The 23,049-nt window shown below is 29.7% G+C and overlaps 1 protein-coding gene across 1 annotated transcript; it reads right to left on the reverse strand.

Moving 5' to 3' along the window:
• Window positions 1–3,386: 3,386 nt before the first annotated feature.
• On the reverse strand, window positions 3,387–4,725 carry LOC119690014 (caltractin). Its single transcript, XM_038104985.1, has 3 exons — window positions 4,519–4,725; window positions 4,138–4,400; window positions 3,387–4,051 (listed from the first exon to the last, which is right to left on the reverse strand). The coding sequence occupies exon 3, from the start codon at window positions 4,038–4,040 to the stop codon at window positions 3,432–3,434; it is 609 nt and encodes a 202-aa protein (XP_037960913.1). The 5' UTR covers window positions 4,041–4,051; window positions 4,138–4,400; window positions 4,519–4,725; the 3' UTR covers window positions 3,387–3,431.
• Between the last annotated feature and the right edge of the window lie 18,324 nt (window positions 4,726–23,049).

Genomic DNA, 23,049 nt, shown 5'->3' on the forward strand with positions numbered 1-23,049 from the left:
GTTGCAATTTTTTTTATTGAACTTGTAATTATTTTATTAAATTTTTTGTAATTATTATATATCTGAATTATTGCTTCTATTATGATTGAAAAAAAACTATATTATTACTTTTTTATTAAGCGCCTTAGAGATTTTTTTCTGATTGTAGTTATTTATATTATTTTTATTTTTATTTTTATTTTATTATTGTATAGAATTTATATTATTGGATTAATTATTGTTAAATATTGTTACTATTGTCTTCAAATACTTTCATTTGATCCTCAATCAATGACGTACGTCTAACGCCTTTCTATATAGGATAACAAATTATAACGTGGTAATCTCAAAACTAATACTACATTGGTACTGCATCCAGCACAGTCTGGAGATGTCGTCATTGAAAATCTACTATATTTTTATCTCAAAATAATTAATTGCTTAGACATCAACTGTTTATGTTGAAAAATTGCTTTATCTTTTATATGCTTATATTGCTTATGTGTATATATGGTTATATAACTTTCCTATAATTTTTTTTTTATATTCCATATGAATTTATTTTTATTACATATTTTTTTATATTTTAAATTATAAAGACACTTTGTCCAGTTGATTTCTCATGTTTGGAAGCAACGAAGTAATTTTTCATTTTTGCTCCTTTCCAACATCTTAAGACAAAGAATTATTTAATTTGTAAAATTTAGTAAAATTTAGTAAACAAAACGCATTAATAATTGTTATTGATTCAAATGAATTATTATTCAAATTTAATATAATTGTACTTAAAAATTGAAAATAAAATTATAATAAATAAGTTTATAAAAATATATGTTTTTATTTAATATTAAATATTAGCAACACAGTTGAATCATATTAAATTATGGTTAAACGATTTTGAGAAAAACAATTTTAAACCGAATTTGAGGTCCAAGACATAATAAGTAAAAAAAGCATTTAAGAACTGATATATATACGAGTAACATAAAACACCGTTCTTGTTCTACGATTGGAAACAAACTCAATTCATTTAAACATTATTCACAGAATAATGTTTTTAAGTCTACTTTAATTCTACACTAAACAGTGAGAGAATGGGAGAGATTATATACATACACATATTAAGAACTAAGACTTCCACGCTTCACACAGATGTTCTTACCGATAGCATTATAATTTGTAGAACACGCCTTCCCCGCAGCATGATGGGATCAACACCTATTACCTTGCAACTAAGCTCTTAATCGAGGATATTTATACATTACAACCAATTTATCAATAGGCCTACGCTTAAAGTCTCAATGAATGAATAGCGTCTTCTTTGTACAACAATAACTATCCTTATATATACACCTACTTTTGCTCTACTTCTAATGACGACAGCCAACTATTTTTATTTCTCAACTTACATAGTTATGAAACTCCGTTCTATCAAAGTGGCAGCATTTATTTACTTTGATCCAAGTTAGTGATAATTATCTCCTCATTGACTTTCTTCCTTCCTCTTATTTTATATGACACCCCTCCTCTGTATTTTTCTCTCTCGCATTATTAACCATACCCTTTCTTGTGAATTATATATTCGTCTTTTGATCGAGTGTTGTTGATGCCCTATTCATTTTGTCTAGCGATCCAGAATTATTCAACGCTTTCTTATCTATCCTGAAACAAGATATAGATTTTACAATATGTGCAGCTATTTACGAACACCAAACTATCTTTGAATTAAGTGGAAACTAACAAATAAATATTTTTCAATTGTTGTAAAATAAATAAATTTTAAAATGTGAATCTTGGGTCTAACAAACTAAATAGTTGGAGAAAATTTTATCTTTCCTATTATTTTACTGCAATCTGAATAACAAGAAAATTCTCCTTAACCACAATACAAAATCAATTTCGTTAATTTGAGTTCCGGACACTTGAGTATACAAAGCTATGAAGTTAAGAATGAACTAACCAGAAAAAGATCGGAGGTATCTTCAGCAGATTAACAAATACTGATGTTGTTTAAAGTTTCCCAAAAGCGTATTTTCTAAAATTTACTGAACATATGTGAAAAAAACCCAAGCTGTGATAAATCAATAAACAAAATCCTACTGAGTAAGGATTAGGATCAAAGTGTTAAAGTCCCTGATAGGTCATTAAATAGTAGAAATCTATACGTATGCATTCCGTATAACCGGAACTGCAAAAGCTATGGGTGAGAATAAGAAAAAGAGAAAAATTTAACACATTCATCGCAAATGCCAGACTTAGTTAATCTAAGCCAAGATCCAAGTATGGACCTCTACGAACTTAGGCGCTTTGCCAACATCTCAAATATAATATGTTTTATTTATATAATTATTTATCTGTAAAAAAATCAACTTTGAACAGTTAAATATAATTAAAATTTTATTTAATAATATGTACATAAACCATTTTAGCGAAGCAACTGTTGACAAATAAACATCGATAGATTAAATCATAGACAGCTTTATAAAAGTGTTGTCGCCAGCATCTATCTCGGAGTTTAAACGATACATACGCGATATAACTTATCGCGTATATAAGTTTTAAATCCTAAATATTTCTAGAACTCTATTTTAAGGCTTGCAGTACAATAGTAGTGCGTACGCGTAAAATGGACAGATGAAGAAGTTCTATTAACATTGAATCTATTCACACTAATGGTAGCTTGACACTCGATGCTGATTTCTGATGATGGAGAGGAGAGAAAACAACATTATAATGTAAATAGGCACACAACCAAACAAATAAAAACGCTTTAATAACTTTTTAATATATAACTTTTTAAAATTTATTCACAAGCGCCACAATACAATACATAACTATAATATTTAAAGTAATTCTGCGTGCTATAAACACTGCTATAATAGTGCTTTATTTGTAATATATTATTTATTTTATATATTTTAAATACATAAATTAATTTGAATTGTGGTTAAGTAATTTTAAATGAAATTTATAAAAAAAAAAATAATAAATGCAAAAAATCCTGTCCAAACAGTTATTTTTAATATAAACAAAATATTACAAATTATGAAATTAAATTATCTTGAGTATAAATACATATTTTAAGTATTACATATTTCGTTAAAATTAAATTTATGTTGTTTATAAATGTATAAATGAAATGTTAGTAACAGCGACCTATGTACTTTCTTGCTGATTATTAAAAATTAACATTTTAAATATATTTTAATTACAATACTTAAGTGGAGAAGGCGCCAAAAGTTCCAACGCCAGCATACAATAATTTAGCTTAAAGCCTCAGTTTACATTATTAACATCTAAAAATAGTATTTCTTGTTGATTTCATACATTGGTTATGCTTAAGTACATCCGACAAGGATGTAAACATACGCTTATAAAAAATAGCTGTAACGTTAAATTTTTTTTTGTTTTTTTTTTTGGAATTAAGAATTGTAGTATCCGCAAGCGGCACACTAATACAGACTTGTTTTCTTCATGATGCGCAAAAACTCATCCTGACTTACTTGGCCATCATGATCCAAATCGGCCTCATCAATCATTTCGCGCAGCTCTTCATCGGTTAAAGTTTCTCCCAGTTCGCGTGCAACTCGCTTGAGATTTTTAAAAGAAATTTTACCAGTGTCGTCATCATCAAACAACCGAAAAGCCTTCAAAATTTCCTCCTTCGTGTCCTTTTCCGCCATTTTCATTGTCATTAAGTGCACAAAATCACCATACGATATACGACCAGTGCCCTCTTTATCAATCTCAGCTATCATACGTTTAATTTCTTCTTTCTTTGGTTCAAAACCCAAAGCACGTATGGCCACTTTCAGTTCTTTGACTTCAATATATCCTGTACATTCGCTGTCAAACAAATCAAATGCTTCCTTAATATCAGCCTTCTGTGCGTCTGATAACTCAAACTTTGGCCCAGACTTTTTGCGTCCACCGACTGTCGAAACATGTCCAGCTGTAGTAGCGGCACAAGCACGTTTTCCAGCAACGCCATTGCCACGTCCCGCTACACCATTACCAGCAGCTTGTGCTGCGGCATTATTTGGCATCTTATCGGTGTCCATGTTCAAGAATACTGAAAACGAAATATTATTTAATCTACCGCTCAAGCATAAAGCAATATCTACACTAAATTTAAAAAAGTTTTCTGTCTCTACTTACGTCTGATCCTTGTATTTTTGATATTATTTTGTTTGTTAATTTATTTATTTGCAGTCAGCAAATAAGTTCCGCACCGTTGCGCAATTTATGGTTGCCCCTTGTAACCAATTGATTTCCAATTCTATTTTTGACTCACTGCTGTTGATGTCCTTAGCGATTTACCTTGTCTTGCCCTCCCTCACTTCTTTGTTATTGTCTATACTAAAGTGTTAATTGACAGTTAAATTCGTTTCTTTTACGTACACAGCACAATCTGTTGTTTCCTTTTTGAAAAAATTAAAATTTTAATCAAAATAAATATTTTCTTTTTTTGTTTTTATAAAATATAATTGGCACACTTGATTTGCTGTTGTGTAAATAATTCTGAAGACTCTTAAATACCTCAAATTTTGTACACAATTTCGTTTGTATCGAACAGGTGGTAAAATGCTGCTTTCACATAAACAATTTTCTTTTCGACATTTTCTGTACACTTTTGTGTTGTTTATTCAAAGTTTCCCTTCAGATTTTCCAAATTTCCACAATCTTCATGCGCGCTTCACGCAGCATTCAAACAGATGTCATTTCGATTACACAGAATTGTATATGTTATTTTCGCTTCTTTACGTGTGGTGAAATTATAACTTAACCCTAGTATGCAAATATGGTATTTATTTGTTGATGGTTCATTTGTTGGTATATGAATTTTAGTGTATGCATACAACAAATAATTTTTTTAAGTATATATACGGTGTATTTGTTTAAATAAATATAATACTGAATTTATACGAGAGTTTTTTTTTTTGTAATTTAAGCCGTTAAAAATTTCTACTTTGCTTTGAAAGCAACAACTGACAGCTACAATTACAAACAAAACTGTCGTATGCATCCAGTATAAATTTGTAATTACAATATCAAGAAAATAATAATGTCTAAATAGTAAAGCAAAATTATTAATATATAATAATATAATATACCAATCATTGAAATATTAATCATTAAAATATAAATGAGGTTTGTTTTAGTACCCTTTAGGGAGCACAAAATCAAGAAAATTAAAATTATATAAAGAAGTTTGTATATATAATATATATATAATATGAATATAAATGTACATATAAAATTAAATATAAACACAATATAATATAAACATAGTTTCTAAAAAAAATTGTAATTAGTTACATATCTTATTTTATTTTATATACTATGCATATCATTTTAAAAATTTTTTAGTAAATTTATTGTATGAAATCAAATTTTTATTTCTTTTATTTATTATTCTCGTTATGAAATTGTGACAATTAAGACATGCACCTTTCAATGTCTTTGCAAGACAAAATGAATACTCATAATAAGATCCATTCTTTTATTAAACTATAAACCATGCTATATTACATTTAAATAGTAGTAAATGAAAAATTGAAAATACTACAAAATGAATATAATTGTCTCAATAAGATAGAGTGGTCCAGAGGTGTTGATTAATAAATATATTTCTCAAATGTGCAATAATAATAATTTTCCAAATAATAAAAATATTTGTTGCCCATCATTTATTTAAATAAAAAAGTACTTCTCAAAGTATACGTAATAAAGTATAATAGCACTTTTTATAGTAAAGTATACAATTAAAATTGTATATAAACCCTTTACAAACTATTCATAATATTGATCTTAGCCATTTGGCTAAATGTTAATGTATGGAATCAATTTGGGGTTGTGTAAAAGACCCTTGTGTACGTGCTCGGATGAATTCTTCACAGCGCTATACACGTTGTACTTTAATTAACTTAATATGTACCAAACCACATCTATCGAACTATCGAAAAAATTTATTCATAAAAAAATAAATTTTGATTTTCAGTTAAATAAAATTCCTCCAAAATGGTTGAAAACAAATAACTGCAATAACGTGAAGACATATATATGGTAGAAAGAAATTGTAATCTATGGCTGTATAAATTCGTTTGCGTGGTATAGGGTTAAACTCTGTAACACATGACTTGCGCTCATTTTAGAACACTCTCAGAGTCGTGGTGAGTATAATAAAACAATAATAATAAAACAGGGTTGCATTTCTGTATGAGTTTAAGATTTATGTTCTGACCGCTTAATGTATTACATTTGAATATAAAATTTAGTTATATTCTAATTTTGTTATTATTTAGATGTTACTTAATAACATTATGATTATTTTTATAGTTAAAAATAAAAACCCGTTTTCTATGAAACTTAATTTGAATTAAATGTAATACGATATAATGTACATGTGTTGCAAATAATGATTTTTTTTCTAATACATGAGATTATTTAAAATACGAAAGCTTTATAATTGCATACTTATTGCAATATTATATGTTTTGTCATAAGAACACAATGTTCTACTTGAATTTTATATACGTCAAGCGCTGAAAATATTCAATAAAAATATTAAATAAAGCTTATTCAACATGCGCTATATATTTTCACATTTCGCATCGGTTTAAATGAAAATAAAATAAAAAAAAGGAAAAATAAAATTTAAATTTCAATGGAATCAATTCGTTATTCTTCTTGAATCAATTCGATACAAATTTTAAAAACAAATATCATATTTTTTAAACAATTTATGTTTATTTTGCAATATGTTAGAAAAAATATAAAATTTAGCGTTCCGTTTATTGCTATTCATTAAAATAGATAGTTTAAACACCTATTTTGGTTAATTGCAATACTTTAATTTTTTGTAATTTATCTATAGCTTAAGAGGCTTTAATTGGTTTTAATGATATTCTGTGTTACATGAGTATTTCGAATTATGTGGTAAATTTCTGCAAAGCATTAATAATTCTAATTAGGTCTGGAAATCATATTTTAATCCCATTTTTCTTCGTTTTGTATCTATTTATACTATGCATAATGTTTTTTCTCACATTAACTTTGGATCTTAATTGAAGAAGATTATATCTAACATCTATTACGTCTGTATTCAAAATTTGCAAACCCTATGACGTATTATATATGGACATTTATGTTTTTTTTGGTTGTTCATATGGATTTGATATTAAATTCTCTTGGATATTATTTGATATCATTCACTACAAGAGTTACTGCTCTGATAATGATTGGAATTATTGAATGAGACACCCCCAAGATGTCAATGATTGTTTACATCAAACGCAAACTTGTCATTATTTTACTTATACTTTTGTTTTCTTTCTTTTTTTACTGTTTATTATCCTTCGATTATGTAATATACTATTATGTATTATATTATATACCATGTGTTGTCCGTTCATAAAAAATCTTCAAAATTTCATTTTATAAAACAGTCTTTGGGTTATAACCATATGAATTTCATAGCTAGTATAGTGCCGTCGTAGATATTTCGTTCACGTCATATTTTTTAGTCCTGAGATACTTTGGTTCCCATAAAGCGTAGTTGCCTCTTAGGATGAATCTTAGTTAATTACGAATTTTAATTAAGTAACTACATTCCAAGGGCCCTTACTTATTTATAACTGAGTTAGAAAAAATTCAAAGCGACATGCTCTGTAAGTAAGTGGTTCATATGTCATACGATCCTACAGTTACAAGGAATAGGTGAAATTTGTAGTAGGAACTAATTTACAACGGTTGACTTTCTTAACGAATATTAAATCATCCATCAGAGTCTGTGACATGACGCACGCGGAAATTTTCCATTAAATTAGATCCTCTGTCAAAATTCAATTGGCAATTATTTTCGGTATCCTAGTTTTCCTTCCAATAAGCCGTGTAAAAACACAACAGGTACTTTCTTGATTATCTCGATGTTTTATACATTGTAAGTAGTTTTTGACGAGATTGTTTGATTATTATTCAAGTTTCTCGCGACGTCAAGATTTCCACCAAATCAACGGAAAACTTATGTGCGGAGCATGCATACATTGCCAATAGACTTTTCTTACCATTTCGAATGTTTTTACGCTACTTTGATCCAATTTAAAATAGAATTTTATATTGGCTCTTTGTTTCATTTTGTTTTTAGATCAATGCACATTATATAATATTGTAAAAAATGTCATATCTCATCGAAATATCAACCAAATTTAGAAAGTTTTGACAATAAGTACCTGTGGTATCTATCACTTAAAATATTTATGGAACATTGTTCGTTCAGAACATTAATTCATTCCTCTACAGACTTTTTGGTAATGGTGTTTAGGGATTTCGGGTTAGGTTAAGGCCCCTATGCACTGCGACCAGCTTGATCTATTGTACACCCCTTTGTATTTAGATATTTAGTATCTGAAGGAATCGAATCAGCTCCTTCGAAGCGAGTTTTCGAAGCTCTTTATCCTCTAGTTGGTATGCACCTAAAATTTTGTTTCTTCTGTGGCCTAGTGCATCACAGTTTGTTATCAGATGTTCCATAGACTCTTTCTCATCACAGCAGAATCTGCAAATATTAGTGTCGGATATATCTATTTTGTGTAGGTGTTTGTTACATGCGGCGTGGGCTGTTAGTGCACTAGTGACTTTAGACTCTTCTTGTTTAGGTTGAGAGTGGTGTTTGCTCTTTTGGGATCAAAATTTAGGAATTTTTGGAATGATATAAGCCGTCTATTCCATTCCAGTATTCATTGATACTTTGTTGAATCCATTTTTTGGTCTCCTGTTTTATGTTCGTTTTATTAAAGACAAAGAAGGGAGTTAGACCAATGAATAGTTCTTCTGTCCCTTTTTTGGCATAAAGGTCCGCCTTTTCATTGCCTTCCTGTCCTACATGTTCGGGTACCCAAATCAGAGAGACCTGGTTGTGGGTGGCCAGTTGGTTGAGTGCTACACTCTACACTCTATAAGAACTTTTGATGTAAATGTGTAGCTTTTTAGAGCTTTGAGAACTGATTGGCTGTCTGAGAGTATATTAATTTTAACTCTCTTAAAGTCATCTTTTGGATAAGATCTCCACAGTCTCTATTATAGCATAGAGTTCCGCATGGATACAGACTTTTTGCAGAAGAGAGAGAGATAAAGAGCACATAATTGAAAAATGTTAAGGTAGTTGTACTGAAGGTAGCTCTGAAATTCTTATAGGTAATCAGATATAATATATCGTATTACCTTAAAGGTAATTAAATAAGTATAGTAATAATTTTAGCAATTTTTCTTTTAATATTTTTTGTGTTTCAGATCGTCGTTTACCTGTGAGGTCAGCATATTAGTTCAGCTTCTTAATCATATTATTATTTTGTGAAGTATTCTTTCAATATCAAATGAGTTAATGGTGAGTATATAAGTGCACTTCTGAAAAATATATTGTAAGCTCTTATTAACTTTGCTTAGTGTACTGTGATAAATTGCGTTGAGTTTTTGAATATAAGCTCAGTTAATCAATTAAAAGCAAAAATAATGTAAAAGGATTGTCCCCAAACAATTATTTCCAAGAACTAATACAATTCAGAGCGATTAGGCACTATAAGTCACTCTTTGTATTTTGAAATAATGCGGTGATGGAAACAGAAAAGAATGATCTTTGATGAGATGATAGTCTAATCAATTCTCATCCTTATTGTATATTTTACATCGGTATTTATACAAGTTGATTAATTTGATTTTCTGTAGAAAGAGAACTAAAACAATAAATTCTTACAGCTTTAATAGCTGATAAGTAGTGTAGATGAACAATTTTAACTGAGGATTGAGTCTAGTTCCACTACTTTTCCTACACCCAATTCTTTCACCGGTAAGAGGTAGCATAATACCATAATATTAATTTGTAGATAGAATTGAATACAGTCATATCTGAACAGTTGACTACATTGCGTTTTTGTACTATACCTTAATCGTTCTATTAACCTTTCAATGGTTAATAGAAATTGGTGCTTCAATATATATTATTGGGTTTATGACCATAGTAAGCCTAAATATGCGGGATTGTTTAATGAGCTATATACGATAGATCTATTTTAGTTGCAAAAAGTATATTTACCTCTAATAATAGTTAACGTGTTCTACGATGATTTAGGCTAGATAATTTAGACTAATTATGTTGGGTAATAAATGGAACTAATTTTCAAAATAGTTAAATTTTTTTCAAGGTTTTTAAAGATTGTGTTTTTAAAAATAGTTGAAAAATAATAAATAAAATCTATTAGTACCCAGTGGATATATTCGTTATATCTGAGAAGTAAAAAATTTCAACCATTTTAAACATATCCGTCTGTTAATAATATTGGCTGGTAGACTTTATAACGAATTTTCAAATCGATGTGATTTATAAATATTGCTTCTATATAATTTAATGTAATAGTATAATAATTTTTTTAAGTTAAACATTAAATATGTTAATTGTTGATTTTTATGTTAATTAATTTTCGGTATCCGATAAAATCTAAACAAAAATTATTTACAAAAAAAATTGAACCTATATAATTCCGGTTTTAACGAGATGAAAATTGATTATTAAACTTAGAATACTGCATTTTAAGTTTATGGTTTACCTCTGACAATCGAAGTTAAAAATATTATTATTAAAATATTAATAATAAATATTATTTTTCTAAGCTTAGTTTAAATTAAAAAAGTTAACGAAGTCCTAACCTTTCCACATGAGTAAAATAACGACGGAATGGTTGTGCTGAGGAGTTCAGAAGTAAAATAGGAAAGCAATCTTTGTAATAAAAAGAAATAAAGACTTATACACTAGTTCTAGTGATGTCTTTGTAATGTAATCAACAGAAAAAAGTATTGGTCTCAAATCTGACATGTCAGCTCCACGGATTCTTTAACGGATAATTTTAACTATTTTTGAATTTTCATCTATGTTACATAGCTTGTCAAATATGAATTATCTTTTGATATGAATGCCACAACATAACACACCACATCTTTATACCCTAAACGTAAGCTAGGGTATATCTGCAATTTCAAACACACTTCAATTGATTAATGACAGCCCCTGCTCCAATTAACTTTTTCAATGCAATATTCTCAGTTTACAAAAATCTACGCGCTTCCCTCGTTGACTTTTTGTTTAAAAAAAATTCTAAAAGAATATGAAATATGTTGTATTATCATATTTCGATGTTGAATTTTAATTTAATTATATATTAAAATTTATATATTATAGAAAATATAAAATAAAATTAACAAACCAGAATACTGACGAAGCAAAGCTATGAGAAATGAGCCATGGACTTACAATTAACCAATTAAAATTCCATTTGAAAGTATTTTGCGATCTTAAGTTGCTTTAGATTCATTCTTTAAACTAAATCAAATCAATTTATTTATAAATAACCACAAATCACACATTTAATATCAAACATAATCTTAACGTCGAAGAATAACAGCTTAGGAGAAATCACTTATAAGTATTATACCTAGAAATGTATGGAGTAACTATTGGCTCTTGAATTCATAGTTCAAAACGATTACAAGTCTTCAATGAAGTTTGAAATAATATTCGTTAAACAGTAAATTATCGGTCGGTTATAAAAGTAATTAATTTAATACGATATATAATTACTTTTTTTAATTCAAAACTACAACTTAGATTAAGACTTGGAGACACAAATCTTTTCTATTCCTCACAATTTCTGGTTATTTAAATTAGCCTTTTTTTATATTTGTCCTCCAAGTTCTGCCTCTCTCTTCTCTATCACTAGCCTTGGTTTCTTCACTTCACTTTCTTCAATTTGGTTCAACCCTAAATAGATAATCTTGAATTTAACATTCTGCATACGCATCCGTATAACCAGATAATTTAAATTTACTATTCAGATTGTTTTCATACCAGCTCTTATAGATCCAGTCGGTACCGTATTCTAGATTTTGAACTTAGATTTCTATAAATTTCTCTATTCTAGGGAGTGTTTGGCCTATTTGATGATATGGGTTTGTTACTTTTGCTACGGGGTTATGTACTTTTTTAAGGATTTTTTCACATTGATATATAAATACTAATAAGTTTCAAATTACCTTAACTGTGCTGGATTATAAAATATACTTATTCAAGTTAATTAATCATCCGATTTAGCTAGAAGCATAACTTTTGTTTTTAAAGTTTATTATCATACTAAAAGCATTCCACTCAGAAACTGATAATTAAAGACTTTCCTCATTGTGCGTTTACACTACTATATCGTCGGCATAAACAATTATTTAACAGTACACTAGTTATAAATTGGAGTTCCTAATCTTCGTAATTGTTCTTATTTCTTCCATTTGGCTATTTAACTCAATGGTACCCTGGAATAATGCTCTTGACCTTTTAAGGGTTAAGAGACTTAGCTATTGTGTATTCGATTTCTAATGCATGCCATAACGCATAGTACCAAGTTGTAGGTAGATAGAAGTTATAGTATAATCTATATAATAGATATAATCCGCTTTCGCGATTTTTCACCTTATCTTAATGGTAAGTCCTTAGTAAATATAATGTTCTGGTAAGTGATGCCTACAGTAGTTTAATTACTAGACAAACTTTACAAACTGTCAAACCTAGGAATTAATGTAGTAGTTTAGAACAATTTACAACGAATGAAATGTCTAATGGCGAATGGTTACAGATTATGATTTAAATTGAACGTACGTACAAAAATCAAAACCCACAAAAATACAAAATTTATTTATATATTTTATGGTATGATATTTATTTATTTTATTTTATATATGATATTTAGGCAGAAATTCATGCGATAAACAGGTTGTATATATTTTAACGTCGATTGTAACTATCAGTTCAATCGAATAGCTTTCCTAACTAGTGGCCAGAATGCAATAAAGATACTCAATTCTTATCAGGTGATATCAAGACCGACTGAATGGAGTATCATGAAAAGCTGAACATTTTTAACCAAAAGAATCAGTTATGGATCCTAATGGTTTTGTATTAGAATCGATCAATTTATAGCTAACACCAATAACGAAACATCCGCTTTTGTCAAATTTAGAAACTTTACATGACTATATAGTATATATATATATTTTCAAATACATACCTACACATTTATTTATTGTATTTTCTCTTACAATGAGACCAAAAATAAGTTTGAAATTTTTATCACAAAACAAAATAAATAAACCTTATATTACAGGTCTTACTCAAATCAATGGGTTAAATTTTATTGGAGTGAATGTTATCAGATCACAAAGAAAAGAGTGTGGTTTTTAATTGTACCTATTGAATTTTAATTAGTGGCTGGACGGTCAGCTCATTTTAGATGGGAAGTAGCGGATAGAAGCACGAAATTCCTGGCATCTGTTATTAATGAGCCAATGTAATTTAGAGGCTTGGACCTTCATTAGCAGTTTTCTGGCTTCAAAATATTAAAGGCCTTTAAGTATTAAAGGCGACTTTAAGGTCGCCTATCTAGTTGAATAACTTTGTACGTTATATTGTCTGCTTGTGGTATGGGAATTTTATTCAATATTATTGTTAGAGATGTACTTCGATTTATGGTTAAAGTGATGTATCCACATTTTAATTCAATAATTTTAATTTGCCAATTTGACAACCATTTCTTTACCCAAATGATTATATTCAATCCAAAGTATTGTATATATATATACATGTATAGATAGTCTAATTCAAGAGAATAAATCGTTCCAAAAAAATTATATTAACATATATCAAAAACGATTGATATTATTTATATAATATTTTATTTTATCATCTTTCACTAATTTTATACTATTTTACTATTCATATTTTACTATCTTCTTTAGTAAGCGGCTCAGGTATCAGCATTAAGAGGCAAGCAATCGTAACTTTAATGTTTACTCGTATATTATAATATATGAATACTACATAATATGATTACTATTCTTATATAATAACATTGGCCATACGCTACGTATGAATTCAACCGAAATATGTCGCCAGGCATTAGACTGGAACCCGCAAGGCAGACGAAGAAGGGGACGTCCAAAAACATCATGGAGATTAACACTACATGCCGAGATTTGTGCAATAGGGAAAGCGTGTAACGAAGTAAAAGTAATCGGCAAAAATCGTACAAGATGGAAATGCCTTATTGAGTTTCTATGCTCCTATAGGAGATAAAGGAACTAACAACAATATATAATCTATTAAAGATTTAATTAAATGCAATAACTATATAATTAATGTATTTTATTCTCTCTGAAAATATATTTATTGAGATTAAAATTATTACATATATGTACCATTTCTTTTAGCAAACCATATGATTTAAATTTAGTTTGATTAGTATTGCTCCGATTATCCTATTTCAAATGCCTTGAAAATGATTACTTACTTAAATTATAGTCATTTCACTTATAAATATATATATATACATATATAATAATGAAATTTTTTATAATTATGTTAAACAAAATAAAGGCAAAACTTATGGTCATATTTTTAAAATTTTTTTCTAATATGTGAAATCTTACTTATGGCTTTTTTGAGTCAGTTTTCAATAATAACCATTAAATAACTTTATTATTAATAATATTATATAAGTGAAATATTTCAAAACATAACAAATATTCTAAGTACACCAATGTTGGCAGCCAGGCAGCAATCAAAGATAGTAAAGGAATGTAGAGAAGCAATCGACGAGCTAAATCAGTTGACTGATATCGCCCTTTTCTGGGTTCCTGGTCCCATACGAATATAGAAGGAAACGAGAAAACTGACGGTTTAACCCGCTCCGGTGCTTCCCTGGATTTGTCGATGGCGGTACCTGTTTATATTACCCTAGAGACAATTAAGAGTACCTACTTCTATATTCTTTAACTTGCCAATAACAGATGGAAAACAATTAAGTCATGTGCAACTTCCAGGTTAACATGGCCCACCTATAATAAAAATAAATCATCTGGTCATTGATATATAGGAACCTATGCAGAGAAATTGCGCATTCCTCAAATTCCCCATTGCAGATGTTGTGGAAAGCCATAGGAAAAGGAAACCATAATACATTTTTCTGTGAAAGCTCGGCTTTGGCGTTCAGTAGATATGGGTTCTTAGGAAAATACTTCTTTGATAGTTTATCAGACTGTTTATCGATGAAGATGAAAAACCGATTAAATTATCTAAATCAGCGGGATGGATTTAGTCTTTACTCTTCTATACTAGGGTTCTTGCGAGAAATATAATAGTAAAGCGGTGAAAAATCGCTAATTGAGATACATGGAAGTTGTCTAACGGCCTGCCACTGCAACCAACCAACATCAAAGAATTTAGTAAGTATGTGTATATGTATGTAGTAATAGGTTTATTCAGCTGCTTTGTAGTTTGGCAAAAAGCAACAAGTCTCTTGCTAAAGTCTCTAATTTGTACGCAAAACAACAACTGTACTCTCTTGCTATAACAGACTATGAATGAAGTGTCTAACATAATCATCTAAGTGATTGCAAAAAAAAATGTTACCAAAGTGTTAAGTGATCTATTTTGAACCTTCATTGCAATTTTCAACGAATCATTCAGTCATCTGTCAAAAGTTATAAGTTACTAACATTTTTTGTACATATTAAAGCACAAATGTTTTTAATTATATTTAATTTTGATATGAAAGGAAATTTTAAAATTTCTTACATTGTTAATGTAGGAAACCTGAATTAAATGACTGATATAATACTGAATGCGTATAGCGTTTTGATTTGATTACCCTGTATTTGCATTGCAACTGCAACTTGAATATTTTGGCTTAATTCCAATATTTGAATTTCGAGGTATCGACCTTAAAACCAACAAAAAATAACCAAAGCATATAAGGCAGTTCACTCAAAAATATGAAAGAAGATGGTTAAGTAATATTAAAATAATTTGTTGAGAATTATATTAATGGATATGGAGTCCAATATCGTACACCTTCCTTATTACATAGGTTGAATGGGGTATGTGGTTTCAAAAAGAAAAAACAAAAAAAATATTATGAAATATTTCCTAAATGATTGTAAATTTTTTATTTTTAAATGGTTGATTTCGTACCAAAAAGCTTAACAGTTTATATGTATTTAATCACCTTTAAATCTGTAATTAGATTTATGCTAATTACAAAACCAATAAAGTCAAAAGTATTATTAATTTTTAAAATAACGTGAATTTGTGTGAATTAATTTGCTTTTTTCGCGAGCTGTTGGAAGAAGTGGTTTGAGAATGACGAGCCTTTAAAACACCATATCTCATAAATATCCACTCAGTTCAGAATACAAAACTAATAAAGTTTATTTATAAGTGAAAGATTTCGAAAAGCTCGAATTGAGGTTCGAGGAAATTAAGGTAATAAGACCAACTGAGGTTTTCATCCATGCCATTATATACAATTGTTTTATAATTCAAATTTAATAAAATTTGAGACAGTTATCAATGCATTTAGATATTAGAAAATCTTTAGTTTAGTCAAGGTGGGCACAATGATCAACTGACTGAGCGCCTTGGTTTTATTCTGCCCTCAACTTAGGAGTTTAGTTCATAAACCGAAGAAGTTACACTGCAAATAATTGACCTTAATTAATTGAATTCATACTAATTATGAATGTCATAGTAACTCATTTCGAAAGTATAGTCGCTTTCAAGGCTGCCAAGAACTTCATCTGTTTTAACATCAGCCCAAAGCAAAAACAAGGATTTGTTAATAACAACAATAATAATTTTTATTGAACGCAGTGTGGAATTGGTTAGTAGAGGTCTCTAGCAACCGATAATATTTTCGCTCTATAATTTCCCCACACCACCTATGCTTCTATATGAAGTATTTCATATAACAATTTTCACTCTTTAAAATAAATAAGATAGCATTTGGCTCAACCATAAAAAGAATCAATAAGTACAACTACTTGGGATACCAGCTTGGTCTTAAATACCGCGCGGTATGTTGAAGCAACTCTCACAGCTATTGATCGTTGTACTGATTCTGATGCTTTGCGTTTCTGCTCCATGTAATAGGACAGATTTGGTTGTTGACATTAGCAATTTTCGTTTGATCTGCGTTGCGCCGCCAACGTTTGCCATTAGTCTACACAAGGATGCGGTGGTAGTCAAAAAAATGAATTTTTAATAATAGTAAAATAATATTACAGACTTACAGAGATTATCGCGTGTAAGTATAACGGGAGCAATGCGAACATATTCTACGTCATGAATTGAAATATTCCTAGGACTCACACCTCTTCACATCCATGTGCAATCACAGGCGAAGAGCGCTGCTCTATAAGTTATTACTGACAAGATGACGAGTCATGGGCCTAGCAATGAGAAGCTTGATATGCTTGCTAAACAAATCCCAGTAACTGAAATACCAACGGACAGGATGGTCGTAAAGTATAACTTTACAAAAAACTTGAAAACAGAACTTTGTAGGAAATATTTGGGAATTGGGAAGGCTTGCTTTAAACCTGAATAATTAGGAAAACTCATGTATATGGGTCAGGCAAGAGATATTCGAAAGCACTAGGAAGACATATGAACATCTTTCAAATGGAAATATACGCAATGGCTGAACATACTCGGCTGGAACAATCAGGTGCACTTAATATGAATTCCAGGGCATGCTGGTATTCAAGGCAATGAATGGCAGACAAACTCGCAAAAAAAGGTGCGGCTTCAATAGTGATAGGCCCAGAATCTTTCTGCAATTTAGGCAAAGAAACTCTATTCCTTTTTATGAGCGACGCAGAGGAAAAGGAAAGTGAACCTAAAACGCTTCAAGGATTGTATAGAACAAAGAATAACCTAACAACTATTACGGAATTACTAACCGATCACTGTAGATTGAATAATCACCTAACAAATTTAGGGATTCAATCTAATTCAGACTGCAGCCACTGTAGCGAAGAGAGAGTAACCACATACCATGTGCTAGGGGAATGTGCGGCACTGTTGCACAAGCAGAAGAAAATCCTAGGATGGTATTTCATGGCACATAAGCACTCAAGTCTAGGAATGATGGGCTCTATACTGTTTTTAATTAAAGAAATTGGATTTGTAGAAACACTCTAACCCGATGAAGAGGGTCAATAGATCTTTTAAGTCGCAGTGTACTATCGCTTTTTCATAATAATAATAAGAGAATAATATTATTATTAAATAATAATTATAGAATAATAATAAAGTAATAGATAATCCAACAAATACAACCATTAAAGAAAAGATTTTCTAAAGAAATTCAATGGTGAATCTGTTCAAGTTAATAAAGGCTCTTTTTTTTTTGTAAAATTGTTAAAATAGTTTATTATTAAAAACTATTAAAATGAATTTATTTATGAATGTTTACAGATTGCGATATAAATGTGAATTAAACACAATATATGTTTATGTCGAATTTAGTGTCAACGTTATTAACGACATGTGTATCAGCTTCCAGCGATTTATTTCGCCTTAAATTTGTAATTTATTAAATTTCATTCACGCACGCCCACCTCGCTTGCTGTGCTTAAGTCTATTTAAGCAGATTGGGTCCAAGCCATGAACAAGCTCTGGGCTGTAGGAATATAAATTAAGAATGCTGAAACCATTTCTAAAATTAATTAATCACATTCATGAATAACTGAAGCCAGCGAAAAGCTGTGTTGACAGTTATTCTAAGTCAATTTGGCAAGAGCGACAAAAAATCAAAAAGAAGGCCGAAGAAGAAATTATGCAAATTTTTATTAAAATTAAATAAACTGTAAGTAAAAAAAAAAAATTTTATAAATTATCAACTAACGAGTATGCCGGCATCAGCAGTTGAATCTGAATTGGTTTCCATAAACCGAGAACAAAATTAATGAGTCCAAAACGAATAATAAAAAATCGCAAAGAGTTAAGCATCAAATAAGCCATCAATACTGATTAAGATAAGCTACAAAACTTAAACTTAAACGTGGAAATGAACCCGTAAAACCGTAAAGCAACGAGCTCCAAGACAACCAACTAACAATAACAGCGCAAAACTAAAACTGGTCCAATGCCCTCGCAGTCAGAAGGCGGAATATTAGCAAAGTGTACACTGAAAATATGGAGCTGGCTTGTAAGGATTTTAGCTCTCTTAACTGATACAAGTTGACAACGTACGGCGTGCAGCGACATCAATTCCATAGAATATCGGAATATCTAAGCACTGCGGTGTGTGCTGCTTGAGCCACCATAAGGATCTCTGGTGTGGAGTTGACTGTAACTTCGGCAGGGAAAATTATTATAAAATCATTTCAATTGATTATTGAAGCTGGTAAGTGGCATATATTCTGCCCATAAATGGCTTATCTCTACTAGCATAGAACACAATTTTTACAACAACACTGAAGGCGTCAATCATAACTATTAATTGTCATGTTTTAGTCAATATGCAGAAATGTTGAAAACAAGTCCTGTAGGCAGAATGTGTAGCGATTCCCAACTGAAAGTTGAGGCACTAATCTAGAGAATAGTTACTTTAACAACTTAGACGTTGGAAATTGAATTAATTAAAAATATAATATTTATAATCCAATATATAGGATGTTTTTCATAAAGTAAAGAATTTCAAATTAAAGAAAAACTGAATTAATTGCTAACAAATCGTTTAAATACGTCATTTTATGATTTAATTGATGAAAAAAAGTTTTGATCAACGAGCTGTTAAAGAAGCATCTAAAAAACTATATTTTATTACTATGGTCTTCCACAACTATTTTGAATATATAGGGCTTCAACTTATGAAAGGCTCATTCACAGGACAATTCTGGCAACAATTTTTCAGGTCAGCACACTCAAAAAGCTTGCAAAACATATTTTGAAAGATCTTTCGTATTTTGACAACGGTTTTTTGCCAGACTGAAAGCACATTTCGGTCTTTCTAAAAACCAAATGAAAGATCTGCTAGAGATCAAATCTTTCGATTGCCAGCTAAGATTTTGTTTGAGTTTTTCGTGTAGAAACTTTTTTTAAATAAAATTAAGTACGGTTAAACCTTTATATAGCGAACATCCCTATAACAAATTTCTCTCTGTAACGAAGTTTTGTTTAAAGCACAACGATATTCATATATTTGATCCTCTCTATAGCGAACCTTTCCTCGCACAACGATATTCATATATTTGAACCTCTCTATAACAAAGACCTCTCATTAATGAAGTTTTTTGCAGGCACCAACGACTTCGTTATAGATAGATTTTTGTGTACATAAAAATTAAAATAAAAATAAATAATTAATTAATTAATTAAAATAAAATTTGTGAAAATTGAACAATTATTTCTAACTACCTTTATAAAAATTTTAATATATATATTTAAATTTTAAATCTAGTTTCTACTGCTACACAGCACTGCTTCTGCATTCACATCCCCCATACTTTTGATTGTACAAGTATGTGAATGTACTATATCTCTCATATATTAGGAGACTATTAACACATACACTCTCTTTTAATTATGAAACATTATCTTCACTACAATTTTACGAAAAAAGGGTGTGGCACTGCCGAGCATGATACTCTCCTCACCGTGACTATGTCTAAAAATAAGTATATAAAAAATAAGTAGGCGCCGCGCGAGTCTAAGTGGTTTGAAAATGATTTTCCAAACCTTTCTCAATAAATAGACGGTTTCAGCAGTTTGAGTACCATATTATTGTACTAGATACTTGGTACCTTTATCTCTATCTAAAACCTTATTACAGTCATAACATTTTATTTTTATAATAAAATACTATTGAATATCAAAATAATAACACTACAAAGCAGAATGTAGGGCAAACAGTGGTAAGGGGTATATAATTTTGATATAATTTTATAAGCAACAAAAAAAATCTAAAACCAAAATTTATTGGAGTTAGAAAAAAACTGTTTAGTTTAATAAACTTTAAGAGGTTGTTTAAAACTGTTTAAGAAATAAGATGACACGATAGTGACTCACCTGTAAATCCACTATAAGACAAATATCTCTAAAAATCATTCCGATGAAATCGTTATACCTAGTCATATATACAAGGTTCTTACTTGGGTACAGATCTTCTCATCCTGTGTTTTTAATACAAGCTAATTTGAAATTTGTAATGTTCTGATACTAGTGGTATCTTTCAGTTGTCACAAAATTTTTGTCATATACATTGTCTAGTTAGCTTATTTTGCAGTCACCTGCGAATATCTAGATCAACTATTGTAAAAATACTTTCCTCTGGAAATATTGAATTCTGTCATATCATTAAAATTATATCAAAGCCAGAGCGCAGAAATTGTTTGATTCTCTACACTGAGCTTCAAAGTATACTTCTATAAATAATATGAGCTCTTATTGCAGTAGATCATCTAAGTGGGAACTTGCTTAATTATTTTATGTTAGTCAATATTACTTATTTATATTACTTAAAAGTCCATCGAGATTTAGAAACATGAATGGAACAAACCTTACCCAGGAAAGAGAAACCAGTTTCAACAATTAAATCTTCCTGTTTTTTTTATGTGGTTAGTTTTTTAACTTTGTGTGAAAAAATTTAAAATGAAACATCAGTCAGCATATAAATCAAATATATCCACAAAAACACAAATCAATTGAACGATATCCGTTTATCGACTTATCTGTATGTTTCTTTCTCTGTATGTCTCCTTTTCTCTATGTCCAGGTGTGGCCAGAACTAGGCTTAAGAGTTTCTGGTGGTCCCCTTCTTTACCTCACTCGACGATGTCTCTAGCATTAACATTGGCCAAATTCTTGCCTTTATAAATGTCTCTGGCTGGTTCTAGCTTGACCTCTATTACCCAATATTACGAGGTTTTGTGAACTCAAAACGGCTTTTTCAGATAATTGAGGAGGACTCGTTCCTCCCTCTATCACAACTAACTAACTAACTATGTGTTCTATTATCTCGTTTGTAGACAAACTCGTCTTTCAGCTGTAGAGCTAATCGACTGAAAATGTGTGCAGGAATATATTGTGGATATGTCTTAATATTGTGGATATTAGTTCACATAAATCTAAATAATCATCGAATGGTATTAATAAATATGGTATTAATCTACTATTACTTTCTCATAAAGATGATACCTTGTGTAATTGACCTGTTCCATAAAGGCTTTCAAGTTCAGACTTTTAAATTGCAAACAATCCTCTTCTGCTCTGTGTGCTCATTTTATAAAAATTATTTGTTGAAATATAGTCCAATTTATTGCTTAAGGATGCTACTCGTTGGAGTGGTTATTTACTAGCAGATTTCTTGGAAATCTTCATTGGTATAATTAATCTAAAAAATGCATGTATTAGTTGCAACTAGATGGCATATGTTACTGTTATTAGTGTGACCAATTTACAAAATTTAATCATTTAAAATCAGATATTTTAAGAACTAAGCAATTGGAAATCACGCTCGTGAAATTGGAATTTCTACAGATTTTAAAATTATATTATTAAATAAAATTAATTTTTTTCTATTATTAAGGACGTGTGCGAGTTAGGTTAAGTTTATGCTAAACTAAATGTGAGATTTTTTGGGATTTTTTGCACTGCACACATTTAGCCATTTATCAACACGGAGCGACACATCACTACATTATCGGCACAACTTAGAATTTCCCTCATATAGAACACAACTTAGCCTAACTCGTACACGTCCTAAATTTATGTTGATAGAGAGATTTTGGAAATTAGTGAACTACAATTATTTCATGTATTTAATTATTTGTAAATAATTTTTTGAGACTGCAAATACCAGGGATTGAACTCATGCCCTGCCAAATTTGAAGCTCAGAGTCAGCGTTCATTAGCCAACTGACAAAAAACCATACTTGACTTTTATATTTGCACTTTTTTTTGGACTTTTGCTAATTTGTTGTAATAGTTTTATTAATGAATTCACTTGCTGCGTTTTTATTAGAACGAAATCTTAAACCAACTATAGAATAATTGAATTAATTATGTTTTATTTTTAAGTGTTAAATTTCAATACTATTCTATTTGAATAGTATTAAGATTATTATGTTTGTATTGAAGTATGAAAAAGTATCTAAAAATAAATAAATTAAATTTTTAAGATTCACTTCAACTTG

Source organism: Teleopsis dalmanni, chromosome X (genome assembly GCF_002237135.1).
Source record: "Teleopsis dalmanni isolate 2A chromosome X, ASM223713v2, whole genome shotgun sequence".
Taxonomy (NCBI): Eukaryota; Metazoa; Arthropoda; class Insecta; order Diptera; family Diopsidae; genus Teleopsis; species Teleopsis dalmanni.

What these genes read in the sequence shown, in the direction of transcription:
- LOC119690014 (XM_038104985.1), bottom strand. Translation starts at nt 4,040, where the DNA reads ATGGACACCGATAAGATGCCAAATAATGCCGCAGCACAAGCTGCTGGT.